Source organism: Phaenicophaeus curvirostris, chromosome 21 (assembly GCF_032191515.1).
Source record: "Phaenicophaeus curvirostris isolate KB17595 chromosome 21, BPBGC_Pcur_1.0, whole genome shotgun sequence".
NCBI classification, from domain to species: domain Eukaryota; kingdom Metazoa; phylum Chordata; class Aves; order Cuculiformes; family Cuculidae; genus Phaenicophaeus; species Phaenicophaeus curvirostris.
The window spans coordinates 12,157,917-12,179,946 of NC_091412.1; the positions used below are offsets into that span (position 1 = coordinate 12,157,917).

The 22,030-nt window shown below is 46.8% G+C and overlaps 2 protein-coding genes across 3 annotated transcripts; one reads left to right on the plus strand and one right to left on the minus strand.

Annotated features, from left to right (window-relative positions):
• Nucleotides 1-160: 160 nt before the first annotated feature.
• On the minus strand, nt 161-5,319 carry RHBDD2 (rhomboid domain containing 2). Of its 2 annotated transcripts, XR_011338939.1 has the most exons (5): nt 5,163-5,319; nt 4,192-4,593; nt 3,674-3,824; nt 842-1,959; nt 161-329 (listed from the first exon to the last, which is right to left on the minus strand). XR_011338939.1 is itself a non-coding variant. In XM_069874157.1 (4 exons), exons 1-4 carry the CDS (start codon nt 5,296-5,298, stop codon nt 1,527-1,529), a joined length of 1,122 nt encoding a protein of 373 aa, XP_069730258.1. In that variant the 5' UTR covers nt 5,299-5,319; the 3' UTR covers nt 345-1,526. The 2 variants fall into 2 exon arrangements, 1 of the variants encoding a protein (XP_069730258.1); XM_069874157.1 differs by lacking the exon at nt 161-329 and having other exon boundaries at nt 345-1,959.
• A 314-nt stretch (nt 5,320-5,633) lies between these two features.
• Nucleotides 5,634-21,764, plus strand: TAF15 (TATA-box binding protein associated factor 15). Its single transcript, XM_069874156.1, has 16 exons — nt 5,634-5,724; nt 8,662-8,698; nt 9,191-9,239; nt 9,435-9,525; nt 9,603-9,720; nt 10,465-10,748; nt 11,577-11,691; nt 17,050-17,084; nt 17,664-17,696; nt 18,277-18,386; nt 18,917-19,046; nt 19,434-19,523; nt 20,640-20,724; nt 20,824-20,909; nt 21,008-21,110; nt 21,406-21,764. The coding sequence occupies exons 1-16, from the start codon at nt 5,715-5,717 to the stop codon at nt 21,443-21,445; spliced, it is 1,416 nt and encodes a 471-aa protein (XP_069730257.1). The 5' UTR covers nt 5,634-5,714; the 3' UTR covers nt 21,446-21,764.
• Nucleotides 21,765-22,030: the final 266 nt, after the last annotated feature.

Sequence of the window (22,030 nt, forward strand, 5' to 3'; positions counted from 1 at the left end):
CCTGGGGACCTGGGACTCGCTTGGACGAGGCTGGACGAGGCTTGGACGAGGCTTGCCTCTCTGCTGGAGAGGCAGAAGATCCTTGGCTGATTTATATGGCAGCATTTCACTGTGAAATGACTGCCCTTGGGGAAGGCAGGGAACAAACTTCACTCTAAAAAAACCTTTATCTTTGCAAGTGTCCATCTGCAGGCCACTGCCCACCATGCAGTACGTTGCAAGTGACAGGCAGGTGCTGTGGCAGCCGCGCAGCCAGACTCGAACAGCCCCGCGGTCCCCACTGCCGCGGCCAATGGCCACCGCCCCGAGGGGCACGCTCTGCTCCCCACCTGAAACCAAACCAGGAGATGCAGTTGTTTGCCTTTCAGACTGTGTTTCAAGTTTACAATTGGGAGGTAAACAACATTTGTAATTGCTGTGAGTCCCCAACAGCCTTCTGCACATTTCTAGAAAAAGAGCAGTTGATTCCAAGGTATACAGGCAAGGACCTCACAGGGAGGAAATTCAAGGCACTAATGAGAGTGGAGTATCCACATTTCAGTGTTATCTCTACATTTCATTCCTGGAATTAGAAACTTGCTTTCAAGTTCCAAGCAAGCACCTTATCCTGCTCTCACCCCACACTAAACACATAACAATGCAACTGCTATCAGCAGGCCAGGAAAACAGGACCATGAAGCCAAGATCAAGACTGTTCCACAGAGGAATGAAACAATCACGGAGGAGATGAAGTAGGCCACCAACTCCAGGCACCCCATCAGCTCCAGGCTGGTTTCCAGACAGCTGCATCCTCCTCCAGAATTCCCTACCCAGGGGTATTCCCTGCCTCAGAGCTGCTTACCTGTGTGCCTGAGGTCTAAGGCTTCCGCACCCACTCTGATCTTCCCCAAGCACACTCCAGCAAGGCCTCAGTGAACTGCGGCAGCCATCCCAGAAGCGCTGCTGGAGGAGCGAGCAGCTGTACAGCAACACCAGGCACCTTCAGACACTGCTGGAGGGGAAAGGAATAGCACAAAGGTGCTTTGGAGCTCCCGGCTGCCAACGTTGCCTGTGACCCTAGCTCACTGACAGCCCTTGGAAGAGCCCTGAGGCTGTCGTGGTTTCTCAGGACAGTTTAGGGATGCAGGACCATCTCCAAGAGCAGTCATGGCACATAGCACTTTTTCTTATGAGTGCAACAAAACACTCAGCTGATTTACAGACACAGAGACAGAAGGTTCCTTCTGGAAACGGCTCAGTAAAGCAGCTACACAGCTGGAAATACATCTTGAGTCCCACCAACTCAACCAAACTCCTCCATTACAGCCACAGGCACTGAGTGCTACATCTTGCTTTGCAGTCCCCACCCCCAGAAGTATCAAAAAGTATAAAAAATTGTAAAGGAAATGCCAGGGCACGTGGCAATAACCTTCATGGGAACTACCCACCCATTCCACCCCAGGTACAGCAGACGCTAGCAGCACACAGCTTTGTGAGCATCACACAACGTTCCTGCCACAGCACGAGTCCCCATGTCTCCTGGAGGATCAGTACAGCTGCACCCTGGAAATCTCAGCTGAAACAGGAGCCACCATGGCCACTGGATACCTTGACGCTTGCTGAACCCCAGCCACAGGCCCCACACCTGCGGGTGTTTGTGGAACATCCAGGCACGCATGCTGCGGGAGAGGGAACATGCCTGGCTGGCAGCACTGTCCTGGCGAGGCTCCAGCGTGGGCCTGCGTGTAACACTCTCCGAAGGCAGCTCTGGCTTGGCAGGAGGAAGGAGGGAGGCTGTGTCCTGCAGCATGGCCATGCTGAGGTCCCTCGTGTCCCAGAGTGTGGCCACGTCCCGGAACACAGCTGTGTTGAAACCCTTGGCTCTGGGCACCGGGGTGCTGCATTTGGAAAGCAGGAAGCACCGGAGGAAAAGAGCAGGCGTAGCTTTGGGTGGGGTAGGTGCCTGGCACAGGGCTAATCCTGGGCAGGAAGAAAAGAGAAGGTTACACCATGCTTAGAACTGGCATTGCCCAATTAGCCTGGAAGCGCCCTGGAGGCAGGTTTCCTCCTGACCCGTGCTCAGAAAGGTCACTGCAATGGTCAGAGATTCACTGACCAGGGCAGCTCTTCTTACAACACTTGAGTCTGTGTGGGTTCACTGACCTCCCAGGAGAGCAGCTCCCACTTCCAGCCCACACCAATTCCACGTCCACAAAACAAGCGCAGTTCTGGGCCCTGAGTCTCTTTGTGCAAGGAATATGCAAGCCAAACCACAATGTGCTTTAAGATTTGGGGTTTGTGGTTGCATTTTTTTGGTTTGCAGATACAAACGTGACCTCGAAGCCCTGGCCCTCCTAGAAATGTCTGCTCTGATGGCAAGGTGATGCCCAAAATCTTAGGAAAACTCAAAAAACTCAAAAAAACTCAAAAAACTCAAAAACTCAAAAAAACTCAAAAAACTCAAAAAATTATCAAGAGCTCCTACCTGGGAATAAGACTCAAACCCATAACAACTAAGCCCCAGAAGCACATACAGAATTCATGTCTAAGGCACGGAGACATGCAAATTTAGCCACAGAAATGGAAACATCCTGGAAACACCTTCCCACGCCCTGCTCGACAGTCAAACGTTCACGTTAATACCTTTGAGCCAGAGCAGTCTATTTATGTCATCACACCTAAAGAAACTGAGGTTAGACACAGAGCTTAGACGTTGCACACCGCAGCTATTAGCTGTGGCACTGGATCGATGCAGCAGGTTGGGGCGGATCCCTCCTCCCAAAAGCACAACTTACAGGAAAGAACAGAGTCAAAGCACAACCGCTGCTGATCTGCCCTGCAAGCACTCACACCTCTGAGTGCCCTCATGGATCCAGGCTGTGCTCCCACTGTAGGCAGGGGGTTGTTGTACGGCTTCCAGAGGCTGAGGGCAGATGTGAACCCTTGGGAATGCTTTTGTTTCAAAGAACGCCTCACAGCAAGCTGTGGGTTTTAACTGTATAGAATTTAACCTCTCCTAGGAAACCAACCTTCCTCTGTGAAACTGAAATGACATCTTAGAACAGGAAAATCTTTACCTACATTTCCAAGACCTTTAGAATACAAGTGAGTTCTCTTGGCTTGCAACATCCACAAATGTAGAACCATTCCTGAACGTCAGCCACAGGCCCCAGGGTTTCTTTCTGGTAACACAATCCTAGCTTGACACTGGAAACATGCATCAAAAGGGCTGCATTGAATTTTGTAACTGACATCTTCATTTTACAACACTCCGCTCACACAGAGATTTGGACAGGACTCACTTCTCGGCATTCCTGGGAGATGAGGTGTGGCAAAGATAAAGATCACACCCCAGTGAGCCATGAACAAATGCGCTAAGTCCTAAAGTTAGGGCAGAACAGCACAACTCAGCTCTCACAGCAGCCAGACTGCAACACCCTCGCACGTGCACACACTGCCCCTGCAGCAACGAGAGGGCTTTCACTGCAGTTCAGCTTTCTCTGAAAGACCAGGCTGAGCTCATGTGTGGTAACGTGTAAGTTGCAGCCACGTCAATCACGTAGCGTCAGTGGGTCAGCGCGTTCCCCTCCACATCCAGGGTATGAACACAAGCACAACACAGCTTTTAAAGGCTATTTAATGCTTCCACATTTCTCTAGAGCAGAAGCTCTTTCATAGGAACCCCTGTACTTACTTGCTGCTTTTGAAGGCTCTTCTTTCTGCTAGGGACCCTGGGACGTATCTCAGCCCTGGAATCCGCTTTAGCAGGCTGAAAGGGAACACCCGGTCCAGCTTAGAGCCCACTGACTCTGGAAAATCCAAGTGGAAACAGTAGCCAAAACCATCTGAATTCAGTAGCACATTAAGGACTGCAGACAAACACACTCGTTTCTAACGCAGATACACGTGATCCCCTCTGACCCCAAGCCGCTCTCCCTGGGGAATTCTCCCAGGGCCATCTCCACAGACCATGGTCCTCCCCGGCCCCACATTCTCCAAAGCCACAGGGGAAATGGAAGTGTGAGGTAAAAAACAAATGCAGAACTGGGTGTGATAAGGACCAGCAAGGCCAGGGAGAGCTTAATGCAGAGCGAATGCCCAGGAAAACACCATAAACCCAGTGTAATTCAGCAAGGAGAGCCACAGCACATCCTCCCCATCCTGAATCAGCGACCCTATTCCAGTTCAGGGCTCTGCACTCAGAAAGGATACAGGCTTCCCCAACTAGGAGCCCACACAGGTTACACAGGAGAGAGGAGTGGGGGATAAACCACGCTCCGCAGAGCATAAACCACGGCACCAGCACCACTGGGACTCTAACCCCAAAAACCAGAGTCCTCTTTATCCGTGAGCGTGTGGTGGAGACTCCCAACGTAGCAAAAGCTACTGGCATGAACCCTTTGGCATCTTCCACCTCTGATACCCTCGAGACAACGCTCCCAAGTAAGAGGTACAGGAGAGCGGAAAGGATGGCAAAGGCGATGGTGAGGAAGCAGTGCTTCACGGTACCAACGTTCCTCTCAAAGCTGCCAGCAAAGTACCAGATGATCACGGCACCGCAGACCAGGGATACCAGGTCTTCGTAGATAAAGATGTAGGTGACCAACCTGAGAACTGAGCACGCCAGCACATTACAACAGCAGCAGAAATGAAATGTTTTAACCGACTACAATGAGGTGCTTGAGCAGAGGGAGAGTGAGCTCACAAGACTAATCAATAGCTTTAACTTCTGTTCTAGTGTAGAAGAAAATGAACTTGAGGCCTTTAATACCAGGTGTGAATAACCCAATGGAGTTAAACCAAGGGCTATCTTGGGTATCACAGACACAGATTGACTCCTGCTGCTTCCTGGGAAGCTGCCTGGAAAAAAGCAGGAGCATCTGCAGTGAATTTCAGTCCCATTGTAAGAGAAGCCAAGAGACAGAAAAGCATCTCTTAACTATGATTCGGTTTGAAGATAAACACTCCTGAAACTGCCAGAGAGCTGATGTATCTCACAAGAAGTGCCTGGAGGAGCCCCGAGAAGTGCTCCTGGGTGCTTGGTAAGGACAGCGGCAGTCCTCCACCGCCCTCACATCAGCTCAGTCCCACAGCAGGAAAACGCAGCTGAGAGTGCAACTGCGTGCAACCCCGCCGCCCCGGGACACGGCGGCCGAGGGGGCCCAGGCGGCGGCCCCGCTCACCTTCCCCCGCGCGGAGGGCGCCGGGCCGCAGCGAGGCGGGGGGCGCTGCTCGCAGCACGGCGGGAGCGGAGGCGCCGAGCGACAGCAGCAGCGTCAGCGCCGCGGCGGCCGGCACAGAGCAGCCCCGCGCCGCCATGCTGCCCCGCGCTTCCGCTTCCGGCCCCACGAGCCCCCGCTTCCGGACACAGCACCTCCCGCTTCCGGCCGCCGCCGGAAGGCCTGGTTCGCGCAGGGAGCGGCCGGGGGGGGGGGGGCGCGGTTTGAATTCCCTCTCGGCACCATAAACGTGTCCCGCATTAATTAAACCAGTTTAGTTAATTTAGATTGATTTAAGATTTTAATCGATTCCTGGCCGCCCTGCACAGCCCAATGCGCTTGCGCGGTTATTAATTACGCTCATTTACCGATTTCTGCGGGGGACGCCACCCCCGCCCCCCTGTATCTTGGTTCGGCCCCGCCCCCCTGGCCCCGCCCCCCGCGCCCATTGGCCGCCGCGCCCCGCAGTCCGCGCCCCTGCGGGTGCCCGGGTCGCTCCGCGCCGCCGCCGCCGCCATGGCCTCGGGTAGGCACCGCGGGGCCGGCCCCGGCCCTTCCCCGCTTTCCCCTTTTCATTTCCCCCTTCCCCGTTTGCTCCTTTCCGCTTCTCTTCCCTTCCCTTTCCTTTTCCGCCCCTGCACCTCCCCCTCTCCTTCCATTTTCCCCCCACTTCGCTTCCCTTCTCCCCCCTTTCCCTCTCTGTTTCCTCTTCTTCCCATCCCTTTCCTCCCCCTTCCCCCGCTTCCATTCCTTTTTCCCTCTTTTACTTGCCCGCCCTTTGCCTTCCCTTTCCCCCCTTTCCTCCTTCTCCCCTTCCTTTCCCTCCTACCCCATCCCCTCCCCCTCCCTTTTCTCTCTCCGCCTTCCCTCGGCCTGTTTTCCCCTCCCCTCGCCCCTGTCCCCCCCGTCGCGGTCCCGGTCCCGCCCCCGGTGCCGCAGGGGGCCGGCTCCCCCCGGGTTCGTGCCGCCCCCTTTCCGCTCGCACCTCCCGGTTCAGCCCCCCCCGACCCCTGTGCCCCCTCCGTGGGATGCCAGCCCCCATTGTGGCCGATGGCTCCCGTTGTGGCCCCCGCTTTGGGCTGTGTGCCCCCTTCTCGGATCCAGGCCCTGTCCCTGGGGGTTGGGTGCCCCCCACCCCATGCGGGACTCGCCTTCCCCCCTCGCTCAGGTCACACCCCCGTGGGACCCACCTTTGTGTCCCAGTACCAGCCGCATCTGCCCCCCTCTAGGACCCCCGAGGGCCCCAGGCAGCTCTTCCCAGCAGAGCCCTGGGTTGGGTGTTGGGGGGGGCGGGCAGCCCAGCTTCCTCTGGGGCTTCTGCGGGTGCCTTGTGTTGCTGTGTCCCCTTTGAGGGGAAAATGCTTCATCCCGCAGCTCTGGCTGAGTGAAGCTGCCCTAGGCTGGAATCCCAGGGCTGGAAGTGCTTGCTGGAGGGAGCCCTGTTTGTCAGGGTTGTCTCACCTTACTGGTACAAGTGACGGAGTAAAAACAGAGCGAAGCCTGTTAAAGCTGTTCTTCAATGCAAGGGCAGCCCCTTGCTGTGAAGAGAAAACATGGCTGAGGCTGCTGTATAACGACTTCAGACCTTTATGTCTTCTGCTAAGGACTAAAGTTGGGCAGTAAACTAAACTAGAAACCCGTGTGTCCCAGGCCTCAGCTACTCACCTGTCAAGCTCTGTTCTCGCTCCACAGAGATGCTCAGATGTGAGGTGGTTTTTCTATTGAGAACGCTACAGGAGCACTGCTGCTGTCTGAGGTTGCTCGGGATGAGATCCTCAGCTTTCAGACGTTGGCAGCAGATATTTCTGTCTTGAGAGGAACGCACTTCGCAGGTAGCACAGGGCAGTTCATCCGCCGTGCCTGCTTGGCTCACAGGGAATCCTCCCGTGAGCTTGTCGGACATTCAGAACAAACGCCTGCGCACCCAGGAATTTCCAGACTAAACTCTTGGTTATTTCCAAAAATGCTTTGAGTCTGGTCCCCATTGGGCCCACCAAATACTCCGATCTGAGTCTGTAGGCTCAGCAGTCCAGTAGGGGATGTAGAAAAATAAAGGAAATTCCTTGGATTCTAGGTATTAATTTTTTACAAACTTCTTATCTGGTTGCTTTCAAACTTCTCCAGAATGTTGTGGTTTGGCAGAAGTTTGAATGGGAGAAGTTAAGGAGAATTAAATGTAGCTGTTCGGTTTTATAGCTAATTACAGCCTTGCTCAAGAAGACTTTCTCATGCAGCCATTTATATTCTTTGTTATAATTAGCAGCATTAGTGGCATATAAATTCTGTTGCAAAATCGTCATTGTAAAATGCCATTACCTGTTTATTAATAATCTTTATGGTCATTTAAATGGAAATAATGTAAGAAAATTACCTTCATCTCATTAAAAACAATAAATGTGTTTGAGCTATACTTTTTCAATGCTTTTCGTTATGAAAAGGCAATGGAATATTTGTGAGCAGAGGAAAAGGAGGAGAATGTTTTACATGTGATAGAACCTGAATTGAAATATTTCATCTCATCTTGGCTTTTGGGAAATGTTACCTTTGCATAATTTAAAATGTGATGCTTTTTTATTGCTTTGAGGAGGTACTTTACCATTAAAACTGCTGCTCAATGCGATGTTATTGCCTTTTGTTTAAGAACACGTGTAGGTACTGGCAGAGCTGGGCTTGGAGTAACTTGAGGTGCATTTGGATTGGGAAGTAGTTTTAATTGTTGGAAGTTTATGGCACTTGCCTGCATCTCATTCATTCTGTTTCAGCTTTTCAATAACTTCTAGGTGTAGAAGTTGAGGAGAGTGAGGGGGAAAGGCTGGAATTGTGGAGGAAACAGCAGCTTTTGGGAGTTTTTATTGGGCCACAGCATCCCAATATTTGTACAAGTTCTTGAAGTGGTTTGAAGGAACAGGGAGGTTGCGGGGCTGTTATCCAGGGCGACGTTAGGCAGGCAGAGGAGGGAAGAAGGTGGTAATGCTGTGGTTCCTCCATCTTCGATTCTACATCTCCAGCTTGTGTCTGGGTCTGTGCCCTCTCTGCTAGGCAGAGTTTCCCTGCGGCTCTAAAAAAGGATTCCCTAGGGCTGACCTACTTAGCTTTGCCTGATTAATTAAGCTGCTGCATTCTGTTCATTGATGAGGGCATTGTATTTGATAGCCATTAGAGGGGGTTGTGCACTCCCAAGTATTTGAGGAGGCGCCTCGAAAATGGAATTCCGATCCTTCAAAAGGCAAGTTTAACGTGGGTGTAGCTGTGCCGGGCCCTGGGCTTCTGTGCTCCTCATCTCCTGGCCTCAGCATTGTCTCCTGTTTTAATACAGAGGAAGCTGCCTGGTTCTGCAGGGAAAGGAGCTCTTATCCAGTGTTCTTGAACCTTTCTCCCTCTCCCCACATTTCTCCCTCTTATAGCAAGCAGAGGAAAACAATGTTAATTGAAGGTTCTCAACATGACTTACTTCTTTTTCTAGATTCTGGAAGTTACGGCCAGTCTGGGGGCCAGCAGAGGTACGTGCAGGGATTTCTGCTCTGAGCAATTAAATCTGCAAAGTAAAAGGCTGATTAGGATTCCCAGCTTGTTTCAATCTGTGAGCATGATACAGTGTTGGTACATTTTTGGAGTTACAGGTGCAGAAACCTTATGGTTCTTATAAAGAGGAAGACAATTAATATTCCTGAAGGGAAGACAATAAGCAGGTATAAATTGGCGTGACATTGTTTAATAGTAAGAGCTGATGAAATGTCATGGATATAGGGAAATGTTTTCACCTGAGTGAATTTACACTTGAAACAGAGCAGAAATTAAAAGAAGCTGTCCTGGCTTCTGATAGTCCACTACCATTCCTATATGGATGTGGTTCTCATATGCCTGCAGCTGCAGTACTTGTATTAAACACCAGTTTTTGAATTAAAAGGAACTTTAACACCAGAAATATCTCTGCTTTCCAACACAGGTGGAGGGCACAGTAAGCATTTACTAAGTGCATTTTTCTCTTACAGCTATTCGTCCTACGGCAACCAGGGCAGCCAAAATTACGGACAAGCACAGGTAAGGTGACAAAAATGTGGTTTTCAAAGCAGACGTTCCTTGAGTATAAGTAATTGTTCCTGGGTGATCATATCAGAGCCAGGAAAAAATTCATTCATAGTTGTGCTTAACGTTTGTAGTCGTGTCCAGCAAAGGAAAGCTGCAGTGACCTGCTGTGGAAGTTACACTTACCTGGGTACATTCTTTAAATTCCAGGGATATTCTGGTTATGGGCAGAGTGGAGACAATTCCTCCTATGGACAGAACTACGGAAGCTATCATGGGAGCTATGGACAAAATCAAACAGGTTTGACTAGCTCGTTATATTCATTGCCAGCAATTAACAAGTAAATATTTGCTAAATATTTCTTCCTTGGTTTCCAGGTTATGGACAAGATTCCCAGGGATATGATGATGAATCCAGTTATGAAAATCAGAATGAGAGTTCATACAACCAGCAGTCTTATGGCAGTCAGGGCCAGCAGAAAGGATCGTCTAGAGGGTAAGGCAGGTGCTGTTAACAGTAGCTGTTTAAAAGTGCTGTCTAGTGGTTGTAGTTCTTAACTAGAACTGTAACAGATTGCTTGCTATCATTGCTAAAAAAAGATAAACATCTGAAAATCCACATTCTTAAGACAGGCTTCGCGTGTGCACCCCAAGGTTACAGTTCGTGTTAGGCCTTTATTGAGGACCACACAACCTCTTTAAAATACTCGACTGTGTCCTAAACCTCATTCCTGTGTCTGAGGTCCAGGTATTTCTGTATTTTTTTGCAAGCTGATAAAACAATCTGGACTTAGGAAACCTGTACTTGTTTTCTGGTTTTGTAGTTACTGCTACAAAACATCTTAATATACACAAGCAAGGTCTTAATCTGACAGCAGTAAATGCTGCTGCTCAGTATCCTTTTCACATTCCCGAGGAAGGTGATCTTCGCAGTCTCTTGGTCACTGGGATTAGTTAAGTTAAGCCTAAGATCTAGGCTAGGCCTGGGAGGGAGCAGATTAGGTAGTGTTTACGTGGAGGGTGTCTTTGATGGTAAGACACAGTTTCATGCCTTGCTTTTATTGGAAGCCAGATATATCCCAACAGAGATGAAACAGAATATTTTCATATCCGTATGCCAGGAATGACTGGGAGGTGACTGTGACCAGGAAATTTTAGCAGTGTCATGAACTTTCAGCCGTTATTTTGCTCTCTGTTCTGTGAACATTTAGCTATTAATACAAATTCTGTTTATTTTAAGTGGAAGAGGCTCTTATGAACAAAAGTCAAACTATGGTCAGCACCAAAGCTCTTATGACCAGCAGTCAAGCTATGGACAAAACCAGGACTCTTATGACCAACAGTCAAGCTCATACGACCAGCAGTCGGGCTACGGCCACCAGGGATCATATGACCAGCAGTCGAGCTATGGCCACCAGAGCTCGTATGACCAAAAGTCAGGCTATAACCAGCACCAGAGCTCATATGGCCACTCCCAGCAGTCCTACCAGTCTCAGAAGGGAGGCTATAGCCACAACAGCCAAGGTAAAATTCACAGGTTGGATTCAATATTGGCTAACTGAATGGAGCAGAAACACTATGCGGTAGTTGAATTTCCTTCCACAGCTGATGTGATGCATAGTTGAAGCTCTGTTTCCACGTTGCTGTTCTTGGGGAGTGTTTTATTTGTTGGCTTTCAAAACGTTACACAGAGCCAAAAAATTGTTGGGGGCCCAAAACCGTTGCATCTGCATTTGTTGGAGGCAGCCTTGCAAATCCATGTCCCCAGGTCCTGCAATTTCAGATGGAATTTTCTTCTCAGCTATTTTGAACCATCTTCCTGCAGGAGGGTGACGTGTCTTGATCAGTGGTGAAGAGCTTTTGCACTTCACATCCAGCTTTACGCTGTGTAGGTGAATTCTGAGACAGGAGAAAATTAGAAGTTTGAGATCAACCCTTTTTTTTTGCAGTAGATTCATCCAGGCAGCACAACCCACACTCTTTATCCTTGTTCTGTCTTCTGTGATGCCTTTTGCCAACTGGGAAGTTAATGGGGAAGTAGAATGAGCAGTTTACTGTAGACAATAGGTGCTTAATGTTTGGAGGATGGAGTGTAATTCCATAATGAAGTACAGGGTGTTTATGTTCTGAGATACCTCATGACCCTGGAAGGCAAGGGAGAAAGCTGGAATGAAAACAGATTTTGCTCCATTACTTTGTAGCATAGATAATGTAGAAGGGGTTTCAGAGTGGATGATTTCCATTTAAATAGCAGACTTGAGGGGAAAGGAGTGACAGGGTGGGAATTTTCACTGCCGTGAAGTTAGCACTGCAATTTACTCATGTGTTGTTCTGTTTTACTCCTTCTTTCAGACGATCGTCGAGAAAAGAGTAGGTATGGAGAAGATAATAGAGGATATGGCGGGTCTCAGGGAGGAGGTAGAGGGGGATATGACATGGATGGAAGAGGTCGTATGTCTGGATACAGGTAAGTGTTGTCATCTCAGTGCCAGCAGTTTCTTGCTGTTGTTTCTTATTATTTAGCAGCTTTTAATTTTTGTTTGCTAGGTGCCTGTCCCTAATGTTCAGATTTAGATTTCCAGTAGAGGAAGGTTTCTAAAATAAAACCTTTTTGCACCACACAGAAATGCGTTTTGCCTAGGAAAAGCTTTAGGTTCAGATAGATCGAGACCAAGTGTTTGATTGTTGTGACACACAGTGGCATTTTATTTACATGAGTTACAATACAAGACCTGGCTGTGCCTGTCCTTTGAAATGAGGCATTCTAAAGCCTGTAAAAATTAATTTTCAGTTGCTAGAAAACAAACAGCCAGGGGTTCAGAAGGTTTTATAAAATCCTGAGCTGAGGGAGCTCAGGGAATTATTTTAGCTGTGCAGTGACAGATCATTACACTAATGTTGGCTGATTATCTTTCTGCTTCCTGAAGAATACAAGAGTAATTTAATAATGACATCACTTGTTCTTTACTGTTTTTTTTCAATTTTGAACTTCCATTAAAATACAGCTTCCATTATGGGTTTTAGCTGACAGTCTAAACAGGTTTATTTTAGGTAGATGTTAAATACTGATGGTACTGTCACCCCTTCTGCTGTTGCCCTGGGCCCTGTTTCTCAAGAAGATACAGGCACGTATTTTGTGCTTGCAGCTGATTTCATGCACAGGTCTGAGAGACTGGGGCCTTGGCTTTAAATCCTATTGAATCAGGGCAGATTACATCATTATTTCTTAATGAACTACCACAACTGGCTGCACGCTGTGCACCTCGAGGAGGTGGTTGGGGTGTGGAGTGCTCTGACACCAAGGGAGAGTGCAGAAGGTTCCCATGCCCAGCACCACTGGTCCTGTAATAGGCTGCACAGGTCTGGGTTATCGCTAGAGTTCCAGGTGAAGAGCTCTAATTGCATGGTGCTGTTTGTTAGAACTCATCCTTTTTAAATAAAATAATCCGACAGTGCATTAAGGCTTGGTGACTTTTAAAGCATTTCTTTTTAAACTCTATTTAAAATTTGCCTGTTCGCAAGCTCTGGCTCGCTGCTGTCCTGCACTTATGGTACAGCAGCTTTGGCTGCAATGTCCCTTCTCCTACAACGTTCTTGTGAGTTGCCCTGGCCTGGATGGAATCCCTGCGTGCAGGAGCTCGGAGCAGGCTGCAAGTGCAAAAAATTATTCCAGAATACTTGGGGCAAAATTGAATTAGCATTTGCAAATGTGGAGAGCAGCCTTTCTAGAAGTACTTCCAGGATCTACTGGTAGCGCTAAGGCATGAATTGTTATTCCGAAAAGTGGAATGACTTGAACCTCTGCTGTAATAAATGCTTTCATCACGCTTTTTCCTTTGTGCCTGCAAAGCCAGGCAGCACTGATGAGAAAATCTCTTTGGAGCAAATACTGTTCCATTTCCCTGGCTGATTGGAGGATGACAGAAAACAGTCCTTTTCTTATGTCAGATGTTCCCTTTTTAATCTTAGTAACTTCGGGTTACAAAATTATTCTTCAGCTTGTATTTTAGTGGCCTGGAATTATATCTTTAGGAATTTTAGTAGAACTTTTTCCCCCTTTCATTTTGAAGCTTGAAAAATTTATGATCTCAGTAATCTGTATTGCGGCTAAGAACTTTCTTTAAAATCTGCAGTAGAAGAGGCTCCTCTCTGAGCTCTTTTGGTTAGAAAGCAGGCACATCAGGTCTGGAGAATGCAGAATTTTGCTCTAAGTTATTCTTCCAAGTTTCCTTGTAAAGTAAATCAACTTTCTGTTAGAGCCCTCCTCGGAAAGGTAAGGAATTAATTGCTCATTGTGGTGGGGCTGAATTGATGTGGTTAAGCAGTCAGTGGGCAGTACAGCAGCGACACAAGGCAGGTTTGTTTTCTTTGGCCTTGGGAAAAGCCATTCAGGCAGTCAGCAGCTGTACCTGTGACAATGCCCTTCCTTTGGAGTCTGGATTAATGGGGTGAAGCTTTGCCTTTGGCAGCCTGTTTGTTGGTGGATCTACACAAGTGCAGGTCAGAAAAGGATTTACCTCTGGGTTAGGGTTTCTCCTGGGAATCCTTACTTTGCTTAGCGTAGATGGTTTGAGTTTGTTTTCCTCTTGTGCAGAGTTGATGTTGATGAAGGTAAACAAAAGTTGCCTCTGCACCTTAATTCCTGTATTAGCTGTTATGAGTGGAAATTTGCATATCGTGATGTAAAGAAACTATAACACAGTTTATAACTCAGTGCAAGCACTTTTACAGCAGTGCGGTGTGTATTCGGAATTAGTATTTTGGTTTGTAAAGTATAAGCTTGAGCTTAGCCGTATATAGACTGGAAAAACATGAACAGAGGCAATAAATATAGGCAGTAAAAAAAAAAACCAAGCCATCTGGCAGTGACTGTATTGATGCCCTGAGCATTCCTTTCTTGTTTGCAAAAATACGCTCTTGTAACTCCCACACGCTTGGTGAGACATAGCCGTGTGCTGGAGGCTGAAATTTGGTTCCTGAATTCTTAGTGCCCCATCTGCCAATATCTGATCACTTTAAGTATATTCCTTGTACCCATAGTGTTGAGGTCTCTGTGTAATTGTGCCTTTAATTTAAAGAGTTATTCCTGGCTGGGGTGGGCAATGCTCAGATGAACTCCATTTACGCTCACGTAGGTGATGTTTAAATACGTGCCTGAATACAGGGAGAAGAGAACATCTGGAGGTGTTTCCTTCATGGCAGTAAGTTTGTCACTATAAATGGTATGGCTGAATTTTAGCTTCCTGTGGGTGATTCAAACACCAAACTCCACCCAGTCACCCATCTCTTTGGTGTGTGTGCAAGGCCAGCAAAGCGATAGCCTGTAACACTGCAGTTACATTTTCTATGGATTCTGTGACAACAGTGTAGGAACCAGTTCAGTCGCTGAGATGGAGACTTGAATTCTGGGTCTCGGTGTGGGGTAAATCTTGGACCGTGGCATCAGCTGCCTGCAGCCAGTTTCTGTGTTTGGCTGCACTCGCTGCAGCGTATCCCCTCCCCGTGCCTCCTGGGGATCTTGGGGAGCTTTGACCAGCTGTGTCAGGAAGGTAACACACTGTAGCTTTATAAATCTCATGTGAAATGGTACTGAAAAGTGGAAGAAAGCATTAATCCATCACCAAAGGTGTCTGTTGCTGCACTGGTGCAGGTTTGGTTGAGCTGATCACGTCTGCCTAAGCAGAAGAGGACATGCTTGAAGCATACTTTGGGCAAAACAGTTTTATACAGACACTAATTAAAAAAAACAGATTAAAAAGTTTGTTTTGTACTTGTTAGTGGGGGTGCAGCATCGCAAAGTTGGAAATCGGGTATTTGACTATGACTTCACTTACATTTGCCATCTCTGCCATCCCTCAGAGTCATGGTGCGTGCACACTTTCACCCCAGCATCTTAGCAGAGTCCCCCCCTTCCTGTAAAATCCTGGCTGTGTTGTCGCAAACTCTTTTTCTGTATGTTTGTGAGTTGATGCTTTTTTTTCTCGTTTCTGTCTCTGCTGCTGTGTACTTTGAAATCAGATACCATGCATGTTGTGGGTAACACCATCCTGACAAATTGGGACCATAATCTGGGGTTCTAAATCTGATAGCATTTCCATGGTTGGTGTATTCCCTCTTGTTATTTCTGAGTTAGGATCCTAGAAAAGGAGGCATCTACTGGAAATTATGGTGTCAGAATGAGGGGGTTTTAGCTGAAGTGAATTGGAGGTAGCAAAAAGATCTTGAACAGTAAATTCTTTTATGATCACCATTGTGTTTTTATCATCAGCCAGCCTTGAATAAATACCAGTTCTGATGTTGCATGTAAAATTTACTCATTTTACCTCTTTAATTTGCAGAAGACATTAGTTAAGAGTAAAAGACACTGCAGTTTAGTATGTGGATGTTTTCTGTGGAGATGCGATTTAAAATCTGCAGCAACAATTTATTTTCAGAAAAGCCCCAGTAAAAGCACAGGTCCGTGCGCCAAACCTGTAATACTCATCCTGTCAGTGTCAGCCACCGTGCACAGAATGCCTCTAAGTCCAAGTTTGATGTATCTGTTGAAACCTTATTTCTGTTTTGCCACTCCTTATGGACAGTTTTCTCACACATGTGTTAAGGCAGCAGCGCCTCCCACTCATGATGCTGCGTTGCTGTAACAGAACTCAGGCTGCCAAAGAAGCTGCTCCTGAGCTGTGTCCCATTGCCTTTGGCCGGAGTGCTCGTGTCCCGTGCTTGGACCCCCGTGTGCTGGCAGGTGGATTGAGTTAAAACCCAGAGTGACTTCTGGCTTGAAGTGCACTGGTGCAGAGGCTGCTCATGCTGGCACGGCAGTTCACGAGCCCGGGCAGAGCCCTTGGCATCGGTCTCAGCTCATGCTTCTCTTGGCTGCTGAGGGGAAAGCTGCCGGGATCAGGTGGACCTGCCTCACCTTCAGGTGGCAGCTCTGTCCCCGGTGTGAAGGAGGGCGAGCGGGCAGCTGCACAAGACAGTCCAGTCTTTCTGACACTTGTTATTGACTTCTGTTGAGAAAAAATCCAGGGATTGTATTTTTCCTGAAGGTTTTGAATATTGATTGTTTTGTGCTTGTGACATGGATGCAATTAAAAATGCTGTTGTGAAAAATCCTACAGGCGCAGACATTCACACTGAAAATAGCGAGGGTTTATTTTCATGTACGTACTTGGAGGCATAACATCCTGTTTAAAATCCTCTCTAACCTTTGAAAATTGATGTGTGTAATCTCTTAACTTGGTCTACATTTTGTGCCACAGGTTTCAGAATGAATGAAATAAAACTTCACGGCCTCTGCTTTTGAAGCTCACATGCACACACTGCTCTGGTGCCCAGGGCTAGGAGATCAGTAGGTCCCCAGAGCCCGCTGATCTGTCCCCATACAGAAATGCATAACGATGGAGGTTAATTAACTTCAGCTCTTCTTACTTCTAGGAAAATACCAAAGTACTAATTATTCCAAAGTAGCAATTAGATCTACAATTAAAGCCCATTAACCTTCATGAAAATAATGTTTCTGTTGTAACCCCCAGTTTTAGTAGCAGTCATTTTGGCTCATGGGATGGGAGAAAGTATTGAAACAAAGACCTGTGTGTGGGTTGGTGTAAAATACTCCTTAGGGCTTCGCTTCTCCAGAGCAGCACCACGTGTGATAGTTCACGTGGGTGTAATATAACCTTTGCCCACAAGTGAGTAGTGATGATAGTGCAGAGTGCAGTAGCTGCCATGCAGTAACTCTCAGCTTTGATCAGTTGACTGTAGATTGAGCCTTGCGCTCAGCTCTTAGTGATGTAAGGAAGAAATCATTTCTTCAATTTTTCCTCTGCAGTGGTGGTGACCGTGGTGGCTTCAAAAATTACGGTGGTAAGTGCCGAGTATCAAAAAACTGTTTCAGTGGAAATTCTTTATAAATCTAAAAGCCACCAATACCCTGTTGCTATCTCCTAGAAACGTTTTGGTGAGGCTGGTGTGTTCATGAGTTTTAACAGCCAAACCGCTAGCAATAAACTGGATTTCTGCTTTGTCCAATTGCATGAAAGAATTTGTGGAGACGGTGACGTTCACCGGAATTTTTTCTTTTCTTTTTTAAATTTTTGTTACAAATGCTCCTTGGAAAGGTGCTAGAGGTAAAAAAAAAAAAGTGGTAAAGTGCTTGGTGACCTGGCAACCAGCATTTGCAAGGTAACACCAGCGTAGCATCAGTGCGGCAATGCCACGTGCTGCAAGTTAACGAACACCTAACGTCCTACAGACACCTTCTGTTGAACGTTCTAGTCTAAATGTCCTCTAAATCTCTGGTTAATGTTTTAGATCGTAGATGCATTACATACATACTGTAAGTGTTTTCTTGTCTTTAAAAGAGCAACTTGAAAATATTTCGCTAAAAATAGTCTTTGTCTTTTTTTTTTTTTAAAAAAAAAAAAAACCCACCACATTTCGTAGGTCAGAGGGATTATGGACCGCGATCAGATGCTGGTAAGAAAACCCAATGGGTGGGCATGGGTTGTAGCTTGGGTCATTGCTTTGAAAATCTGTCTGGAAAGGTGGATGTGGCTGCAATTCCTGTGGCTCAAAAGAAATGTAGCTGAAGCTTTTCTTCCTTGGAAGAACTGTATTTTATTAAAGTGCAGCTGACATTTTAGATGTCTTTTCACACAGACAGTAAGAATTTGCTGATGAATTCTGAATCTGCTTGAGCCAAGCAGCTGCTTTCCCTGCCAGAACGCTCCTGTTATCCCTGTGTTCTTTAGAACACACCCTGCATGGAGGGGCGTGGGTGTCCGAGCCGCACAGGCAAGCTGAGCGTGGGGCAGACAATGGCTCAGCTGCTGAGCATGCTCGGTCGCTGATGTACTGTGGCATCCGATGGTGCTGTCTGTGCATTTTTGAAGCTGATGGTATTAACTTCAAAATTATGCTCTCTGCTCATCTTTTATTTCATGCCAGATGCCTGGGATTTAAGGGCCTGCTACCAGGCAGTATCAGCCTGAGCTTAGAGTATTGCTTCTGCTGCTACCACAGAAATGCATGGTAACTGTCGCGGTTTTTTTCATAGATTCAGAGTCTGACAACTCTGATAACAACACTATCTTCGTGCAAGGACTTGGAGAGGATGTTTCAACAGATCAAGTTGCAGACTATTTCAAACAAATTGGTATTATAAAGGTATGTGAAAAGAGAAATCATTGGTAAAGGAGGAAGAGAGCTTACAGAGCTGATGAGTTGGAAATGCATGAGTGTCAATCCAGGCAGATGCTTGTGCTGACTCCCCAGCAGCTGTGGATAATATTTTTATCTGGATTCCCAGATGACAGCTCATTTGTAGGCTAGCAGCACGAGCAGCTTTTTTTCTAGTGACATTTAGATTGCTTTGTATCTTTTCTTTAGTCTTTCTAACCCTTAACACTGACACTCTATTCATTGCACTACCCTCACTCTGCTGCTGTGTTCTGTGGCTGTTTCTTCTCTTCCTGCAGTTCTAAATTAGGGCCTCCTGCACTTGACCTCAATTTTTGTGAAAACTAGGCTTGTCACTACCTCATGGAGAACAGCCCGTCAGTCTCCTTCAAGCAAACGCATCTGTTCTGCAGGCCAGCTTCCAGAGAATCCTAATGTCACTTAGCTGTTACAGTTGATGGTGTGAACTGGCTTTGCCAGTGTCTCTCCTATGCCAAGTGTACAACCTTTATTTTCAGACCAACAAAAAGACTGGCAAACCTATGATAAATCTTTATACGGATAAGGATACTGGCAAACCGAAAGGAGAAGCAACGGTATCTTTTGATGACCCTCCTTCTGCGAAAGCAGCAATTGACTGGTTTGATGGTGAGTGAGCGCATCTGTTCTTATTGCTGTTTATGGACGTAACGAGCAGTGGAAGAAACAAATCAATAACCTTATTGGGGAACCCACGCTACAGATTTTCCTCCCACTAAGATTTCTTGGTTTTACCTTTTCTTACATATTTAGTTAAACTGCAACTTAAGAGATCGCACTGGAATTGAGAGAGATACCTGCAGGTTTATGGAGAACCCATTGAGTAACTCAGTGTTTGCCATCTTGCATTTGGACCAGTGTTTTCAGACATGAGAGATTTCAGGCACAGGGATTCCGGAATAAATGTCTTTATGTGCAAATCACTTCTGTCCTGGGCTTGCTGCTGTGTTGTTGGGAGCTGTATTGATCTTTTTCTCACTTTCTGTCTTCCCCCAGGAAAAGAATTCAATGGCAATGTTATCAAAGTTACTTTTGCAACCAGAAGACCTGAATTCATGAGAGGAGGTGGAGGCGGCGGACGTCGAGGTGGGACTTAAATTTTTAGGATCTTTGGTTTTGCAGAGTTAAACGCCTTTTAACTGTTACTGGCTTATAAAAGGGAAGTTGACACTGAAACAGTGATTCGTCAAAATATCTGGGCCTTTGGGATTCTGCCATGGAAGGGAGTAACAAGGATTGAACCAAGTTAAGTGAACTGGAATCTGTAATCTCCTGCACAGCACAGAATTTGTGCTTGCCTCGAACTGGAAAGTGTACGGATCACGTCTCAGCATTGCTTTTAAAGAGAAGGTATAACATTGATGCTGAGGCTGTTCAGGTTCCACATCCATAGGTGTGAATTCTCAATGAGTGTTTGCTTATTACAGCAAAGCCTTGAGATGCTCTGAGGTGTCCAGATGGGATTAAGCAGGGAAAATTAGTCAACTGCTACTTGGCTTAGAGCAGCAGCTGGATGTCTGACTCCTTTAATTACATGGACGTTAATCTTCTAGATTTTCTGCATAATACAGCCTTGTCAGTAGTCCACTGGGTATTAATTACCATTTTACAGGAAGCAGGCTTGGTGCGGTAGCTCTTGACCGATTCCAGTTCTTAAATCAGGCAGATTTGTAGGCAATTCAAGCAGTTCGAGTTTCCTTTTATTGCTGAAAAAGAATGTATAAAGAGATACGTGGTGGAGCAAATCTTTCTGACCACCACATGCTGTCCTTGCTTCTTGTTTTTCCCCATCTACCTAAGCTATAAATCTCTCCATATGAACATGTGTATTCCAGCCTTGCAGAGACAGTAACTTCAGGACATATAATGCTGTTGAGATTTGGTGGTGGTGGAAGCTTCTGTTGCTATTTGCCCAAGCCTCCTTGCTCTTGTAGCTGGCAGTAAACCAGTAGGTGCTGAATTCTGTGCTGGTTCAATGTTTTTGTCGCTGGCTGTACCTGCTGCTTTCAGAGTTCCTTCCTCACATTGTTTCAGAGGCTTGCCTGTAGGGGTTATTTATATTGAATGCTTACTCTTTCTTCTGCCTGAAAAGTCTGTCTGTCACTTGGGTTCTGAAGCCAGTGACAGTCCTTGCTAAATATTTCTCGTGCATAGCTCATAGGCTCTTCCCCTCCTTTATTCTCATTATAATTTTGTCTACAGGTTCACGAGGTGGATATGGAAGAGGTGGGGGCTTCCAGGGTAGAAGTGGGGAACCCAAAAATGGTGATTGGGTTTGTCCTAACCCGTAAGTGTCATTTCAGTCGGACAGTGGTGTTTTGGTGATTTGTGTATACTCTCTTAAGTTTCTTGGCAGCTAAGTCTGGGGAATCCTTGTCTTTTCTAGGGGCTGCGGTAATATGAACTTTGCTCGCAGGAATTCCTGCAACCAGTGTGGTGAGCCCAGGCCAGAGGATTCGCGCCCGCCAGGAGGTGCGTAAAAACAACCATGTCTCTTTGGAAGAGTTGGAAGTATTGGCGACATCTTTTGGAAAGACCTGGCTGATGTGTTGGTTTGCGTTTTCCTCCAGATTTTCGTGGGAGAGGTGGCTACGGAGGAGAGAGAGGCTATCGAGGGCGCGGTGGCAGAGGCGGCGATCGGGGAGGTGGCTATGGTGGTAAAATGGGAGGAAGGTAAGTGGTTCCTTTTCCCTTGCTCAGTTGTGTAACTTAGACATTGTAGGATTGACAGGGGCTGTGGGGAAAGTGGTATTCACATGTGCACACACAACTGCACTGTGAGAATATGAAGTACAGATGGGAGCTTCCAGAGAAAAAAAGTCACTTTACCTGTTGAGTGTTTGGTGAGCATTTTTGGATAAGTCTTTCTCAACGTAGAACACAGAGAAGTCAGCGTAGAGAGGTTTGACTGAAGGGGCTATTTGTTATTTCCTTAAGGATTCCTTATGGCTTTTTACTTCCCTTTCAGAAATGATTTCAGAAATGATCAACGCAACAGACCCTACTGAAGACCACTGTGAATGTTTTGTTTGTCTTCTTGATGAGTTTGATGGTGAAATTGCCAGAGTTTTGCCTGCCGCTTCACCCATGGCCTCTCTCGGTAGTGGAATTGAGTGAAACTAGATTTTTATTTTGGTGGGAGGGACTGGGTTGGGTTTTTTTAAGCAAGACATTGAAATTTAATCTTGATTTCAACATTCTCCTCTCTTCTTCCCCCCATACCTTTTCAAGAGGCCCTAAGAAGGAAAAGGATGAACTGTAAAATATTGCCAAAATACGAAGTGTTTTGTAATACAACAATAAATGCTGATTGTTTTATTTGTGAAATCCTGCTGTTTCACAATTACTTCAGCTCCATGTGTTTCCTTACGTATTCCCTACCTTCCTGTGGTATGAACCAAGTAGTAAATAGGGTCTGGTTTGAAATAGTGCTATGGCTTTGGCCCCAGTTCTGCTGTTGGTGAGCCTGCTTGCTCTCCATGCCCTCTGTCCTAGGCTCACAGGCTTGTTCTCTGCTCCTTTCTTGCTTCCCTCGAGACTTCCGTGTGTTGCCTGTGTTTGCGCTGCGCATGCTTTGGTGCACCCTGCAGCCT